The sequence below is a fragment of the Mastomys coucha genome, unplaced genomic scaffold (assembly GCF_008632895.1).
Source record: "Mastomys coucha isolate ucsf_1 unplaced genomic scaffold, UCSF_Mcou_1 pScaffold6, whole genome shotgun sequence".
Classification (NCBI taxonomy): domain Eukaryota; kingdom Metazoa; phylum Chordata; class Mammalia; order Rodentia; family Muridae; genus Mastomys; species Mastomys coucha.
The window spans coordinates 42,162,523-42,168,772 of record NW_022196912.1 but is presented as its reverse complement, the minus strand read 5'-3'; the positions used below and the strand labels follow the sequence as shown (position 1 = coordinate 42,168,772).

Here is a 6,250-nt window from a genome sequence, read left to right as displayed (position 1 = left end):
TAGAGGCTCACAGCCATCCATTGAACTGAGTAGAGGGTCCCCAATGAAGGAGTTAGAGAAAGGACCAATGGAGCTGAGGAGTTTGCAGCCCCTTAGGAAGAACAATATGAACTAACTAGTACCCTCAGAGCTCCCAGGGTCTCAACCACCAACCAAGGACGGCACATGCATGGTGGGTCTGATTGTTCTGGCAGCATGTATATAGTAGAATTGCAAATTCAATCGTCAATAGGAGGAGAGGACCTCAGCCCTGTGAAGGTTCTGTGCCCCAGTGTAGGGGAATGCCAGGGCCAATAGATGGGAGAGGGTGGGGTGGCAGGCATGGGGAAGGGGGAGGCAACAGGGGTTTGTTTTTGTTGTTTTTGTTTGTTTCTTTGTTTTTTGGAGAGGAAACTGTGAAAGGAGAAATTTGCATGTAAATAAAGAAAATATCTAATAAAAGAAAGAACATGGAAAAAATAATAAACAGAATCCTTGGAGGAGTAAATAAAAACAACAATTACAACTTAAAAAAAAAAAAGGAGAGAGTGAGTGACATTTTAGGGAGAAGACATCTTACTACCCACCTGTCTACAATAACAGGAAAGTTGGCTGATTCTTTAGCGATTTCAGAAGCCACGAGATAATTGCCCAAAGAATAAAATGCTCTTCGAATGATAGTAGGTTCATCATCAAAGATCTTCCTCCACTGGCTGATGCAGGGGGGTGGCGACTGTAGGAGGACAGCCTTGAGAGACTCTGACACTGACTGTGTCAGTGTGGTCTTACCTACAGGACATAAACAAAGCAGAGTACTGAAGCCGCCATGGGGCTCTCGAAGGTTAACATTAACCTATTAACCGAGGAAGAAAAAAGGTCTTTAACCTGTAATGCCCTGGGTTGTATAAGAAAGCAGGCTGAATAAGTCTAGAGGAGAAAGCCAGTAAGTAGCATGCCTTCAATGGCCTATTTCCAGGTTCCTATCTGAGTTTTGCCCTGACCTTCCCTTCATGATGGGCTGCAAGCTGTCAGATGAAATAAACCTGAGTTGCTTTTGGTTATGGTATTTATAAAACACCTGAGTTGCTTTGGTCATGGTGTTTATAAAACATCAGACATCTAACTAAGACAGTCTCCTTTCCCTGGACCCTTTCATGTTCTTCTGCTGCTTCTGCTCACTCCTCTAGAGATCCATCTGCTCCAGCCTTGTAGTCCTTCTGCCCAGCTTCTCTCCATCTGTTCCAGCCCCACTTCTTCTCGACTCTCCTCCAAAGGCCACTCTGCTCTCCCCCGCCACTCCTGCCACTCTTGCTACTCTGTGCTTGGCATTTGGCTTGGGGTTTAGAGCTCTTACGTCTGGCAGGTCAGAGTTCAATTCAAGTCCCTTCTTTAGGGTATATTTAGGTATATCTTTGTTCTCCTTTCTGCATAGCTCTGGATGCTATACTGTTCTGGGTCACTTCCTGGGCCCATCTCAGATGTCCCACCCATTGCCTGGAGCACAGGACTACAATGATAAGGCATAATCTACCCTAGACAGATGCTATTCTCAGACCTCCCTGAGTTCCAACTGTTTAAACTTATAGCCTTTTCCCTCTATCATATTTAATATTCAAGATAGCAAGACTTCATCTCCAACTGCTCATTTACTGTTCTCCACTGTTCAGGCAGATTCCAACAGTGTTGACCTGCTGTGTGTGCTATGAGAAAACAGTCAACATATACCATGATCTGAATGCCCAGTTCCACAGAAGAGTATTCACTGAGTCACTAAAAAGTAGAGAAGGTAATGGAGCCTCCTTGGTGGGACTGAACTCAGGACGCAGCAGCCATCTCCTCTCCTTGCTCTCACTTTCTGAACTTCACATGTGTACACACAGGGGTATGAGGTTAAAGGTTTGTGTTTCCTTTTGTCTTACAGAATCTGAATTATCTCTAAGTGCAAAATAACATATCAAAAATAAATAAATACCCACTGACAAGTGGACAGCTGGTGTTAACCTTCTAGCTGTGGCTGAAAACAACCAGGACTAGGCCTTTGATCAGTGATGAGGGCCAGCTGAATGCCATGCATACTGTTTCTCCCACCTGATGACTTGCAGTCAGAGTCAGGACAATGAGTTACAGCCATTCCCCTGACACCCATAACACAAGATATGCCCATGAGGAATGGACCTTTGAAATTATTAAAGATAACAGTCCAGGGCCAGGGATGTGGATCTGTAAAGTAAACCACAGTAAAGCACTTACCTAGCATGTGTGAAATCTCTAGTTTCAAACACCAGTCCTGGGTCCCTAGTTTGTGTTCTGTTGCTATGACTGCAACTGACCAAATCTATCATCAGGAAGAAATGAGTGTATTTCATCTTACAACACCCAGGACACACTCTATCACTGAGGGATGGCAGGTTAGTAATTCAAGGCAAGAGCCTAGCAGGCAGGAGCTAAAGCAGAGACAATGGTGGAATGCTGTTTACTGGTTTCCTCTTCCTCCTCCTCCTCCTCCTCCTCCTCCTCCTCCTCCTCCTCCTCCTCCTCCTGGGTTGCTTAGCATGCTTTCTATATAGCTCAGGACCCTCTGTCCTGGGTGGCACCACCAACAGTGGGCTGGATCGTCCCACATTAATCATCAATCAAGAAAAAATAAGTTTCCACCAACAGGCCAATCTGATGAAGGCATTTTCTCATTTGAGCGTTCCTCTTCACAGATGACTCTAATTTGTGTCAAATTGACAAAAAAAAAAAAAAAAAAAAAAAAAAAAAAGGGCAATGTAATCACCAGAACAAAAAAAATAATCCAGTAGTCTGAATTCATCCAAGTGACCCAGAAGTCTGAAGCATCCATCACCATCAGCCTTCCCCTGGGCTTGGTTACAACATTAACATATCGCCATACTCTGATCCCTCTTGAGAAGCTCAGGAAGCTTCCATTGTCTCCTTTCCTCAGTTTTCTCTACGAGGCCTCTCAATGGCCCCTGGATCCTGGACATAAGCACCTCACTCAGCCAATGCTTCCCTCTTCCTTGTCCCCGTGGCCTAATCTGCTCTTAGATCTAATCTTGGTTCTTAGAATCCAGCTTGGGTATGGCCTTGGGTGTCCTCTGGAGACATTAGCAGAGCAGGACCCGCTGAAAGCTCCATTAACTCTTCCTTGTGTCCCAGTGTCAGCCTGGCATTGGCTATTTCAAGAATGACCTCCTGCAACCGCTCAGTCTGTGGCACTGACAAAAAGTACCAAGCAGTGTTTGCTTACCAGTGGCATCCAGTCCCTCAATGGCAATGACCTGGAACTTCCCTTTCTGGATCTCCTTTGGGCACTGGTCAACCAGGTCAAGCACTGACCGGGCTTCTGGAATAAAGGATGTGCACTGTAGGGGAAAAAAAATAATCTGTGCATGAGGAAGTAAGTAGTGGGGCTTTGGAGAACCTGTATCTGCCAAAGACACCACTGCCCAATGCTAAAGAGGCCTATTCCAAATTGAACACAATGTCTAGACATGGGATCCTAGTATTTAAAAGCTGAGACAGGCTCACAAAAAGGCTGCAATTGTTTGCAATTACACAGCCTCAATCCTTCATTGGCCAGCTTACCCTATGGGAAGGACAGGTAGACACGTAATTCCAACCACAGCCACAGTGGAACTATAGGTCCTGCTGGGAACAGGAGGCCTGGGGAACTAGAGTCACCCTGTAAACAAGTGCATCTGCACCCTACCACCACCAAACCAAACACGCACATGCTCCTAGAGGACCCAGGAGGCTGAGAAAGTGCTCAAAGCTGCTGCTGCAGCATCTGCTGAGAATCTGAAGTTGCTCACTGTTCATCCCCATATCCCATGCCCCTAAGACCTTCATCTGAGGCCCACTTTCATTTACTGGTAATGCTCCCTGTGAGCAAGACACGCTCCAAAGAGCTTCATAAGTATTAGACTGGTCAGTCGGTGTGGATGCTTCTGTTACTACCACCTCATGGATTAAGGAAACTGAGGCAGAGTGTTGGAGAAATGAGCTGAAAGTGCATAATTGACAAATGCCAGACATCTGATCGCCAGACTGGTTGGCAAGGGGCTTTTGGCCACCCTCTAGCCCTGTCCCACCATTTATAATACCGTGTTAGCTACTGAAGCCAGCAAGCCCCAAAGCACTGCTTGAGTGCAACACAACCTTAGGCTTTTCCCTGGAGACTCTGCTAGAAATCTCTTGTTCCTCCATAACAGACGGAGGACATTTACAGATGATAAGTATGTGTGTGTTGGGAGTATGGGGGGATAAAAGCAAAAAAACGCTTGAGCAATTGAGGGACCCCATATGGCCCACAAACCAGCTGAATACTTACGTGCTCTTACACTCTTTGATGCACCTAGCATCTCCTGCACCCCATGATGTTTAGCAAATTATCCCTTTATCTGGCTGACTTCCTTCTCCGGATTTCCAAGGGACTCTTTACTCCCCCTACAGGCCTTTGAGAATGTATTAACAGCCAGGTGTTGGATGCATGGGACACTAAGGTGACAGAAACCTACTCACGAAATACTGAAGGCAGCACCAGTGTCTAACACAGAGCCTACCTGTTTTGCCTACACCACCTGGTTCGTGAATAAGAATAAACACACACGGCGGAAAGCACTTGATTGGCCAAACAAAGTGCAGAGTCCCCAGCTTAAAACAAAACAAAACAAAACAAAACAAAGCAAAACAACAAAACAAAAAAAAAACCTCTTACCTCCTCCAGTACAGCCCGTGCAGCGTCCCGGTCTTGGAACACCGCAGAGTTCAGCAGATCTGGCAGCAATGGATGCAAATGAGGCTCCTGTGCCGGCAGGACGCATGCGCACTCCACCTGCACCGGCCTGTCTCCCTGCAACTCCCACAGATGCTGCCACAGCAAACCCTGGGAGTCCGCCTGGAACTCGGCCAACTGCGGACGCGCCGCCTCCTGGCAGGAGCCCAGAAGCTGGAGCAAGTCGCGCCGGGTGTCAGGGTGGTCGCAAGGGTCGCGCAGCAGGAAGCCATGCTGAGCTTCGCCGGCCTGATCGCCCGGACCGTAGCCCAGCAGTTTGTTCAGCTGGCACCTCTGCAAAGGACCCCGGCGCAGCTGCTGCAGCAGGCGCTGGTGCACCCGGGCCGCCTGCACCCGGGGCCCGCAGCCTTCGCCTGGAGCCAGGGGCACACACAGCGCGTAGCTGCGTCCGGGGGGCCCTAGCAGCTCTACCAGACGTGCATCCCTGTGGCCTGCCGCGTCCTCCAGGACGAAGTGAGTCAGGGAGCAATCAGGCAACTCCACAGTGAAGCGCCGCGGCCGAGCCATGGTCTCTGTGCAGGCCCCGTGTCGCGCGAACAGCCTCCGGGACAGTCGCCCGAGCCACAGCGGGGCTCGAGGGCGGCTTATTAGGGCCATGGGCATCCCGGGCCGCGCCCTCCGCCACGCCTCGGAAACGAAACCGCTGTGCCCACAGATCCAGGATCCCTGGGAAACGAAAGTGAAGAAGGCAGCTGCGGCTGAGACTTCACGTGTGGCCGTGCTACTCCAGGGCTTGAGCTTCTCCTCCCATCACAGCCGCGCCTTTAACCGCAGTTAGGAAATTCTGGCCCTGGGGCTCTGGCGTGTTGCTAATACTGGTATGGTCCCCTGGCAACGCCTACTCTTGAGAATTCCAGGCTCTCCTGAGGAATCAGCTTTGTGTGACTTAGTTCTGTGGTGGCAGGTGATCCTAGCCCCAGTTTTGAACCTACTTCTGTTGTATGTATGAGGACTTGGGGAGCTGGACACTGGGGCACAAAGGGATCTCATCAAGAAAACACACCACCACCACCACACACACACAAACACAGACACATGGGGGGGGAGGGGGAAAGAGAGGAGAGGAGAGGGAGGGAGAGAGGGGGAGAGGGAGGGGGAGAAGAGAAGGGAAAGAGGGGGAGGGGGAGAGGGAGATGGAGGAGGAGGAGGGGAGGGGAGGAGAAAAAGAGAGAGAGAGAGAGAAAGGAGAGAGAGAGCGCCTGTGCTTCATGACCCACCTGTGCACAGGCACCTGACCTTTAGGCACCTGGCCTCAATTTACCTGTGGTAACTTTTCCCAGGCCTGAAACCTGCTTGGGCAGCTTTTCAACTTTGCAAATGAGTGACTCCTTTAGGAGCAGACTTGCTAGAGTCTCAGATTGTAATTGTTGGAAATAAATATGTTTGGTCAAACACACAAGGAAGTGAAAGTGACCCTGCAAGACAATTTTTTTTTTTTAAAGTGTGCATGGAGACCTAAAGCTCCCTGGG

The 6,250-nt window shown here is 49.2% G+C and overlaps 1 protein-coding gene across 1 annotated transcript in view; it reads right to left on the bottom strand.

Moving 5' to 3' along the window:
* Cmpk2 (cytidine/uridine monophosphate kinase 2) overlaps positions 1–5,728 on the bottom strand; it is a 17,751-nt gene extending 12,023 nt beyond the window's left edge. Inside the window, exons 1-3 of the mRNA XM_031356600.1 lie at positions 4,703–5,728; positions 3,233–3,347; positions 567–768 (exon numbers count right to left, since the gene is read on the bottom strand). Coding sequence (XP_031212460.1) covers positions 567–768; positions 3,233–3,347; positions 4,703–5,383 — 998 coding nt within the window. The 5' untranslated portion in view covers positions 5,384–5,728. The remainder of the gene's footprint in view (positions 1–566; positions 769–3,232; positions 3,348–4,702) is intronic.
* Positions 5,729–6,250: the final 522 nt, after the last annotated feature.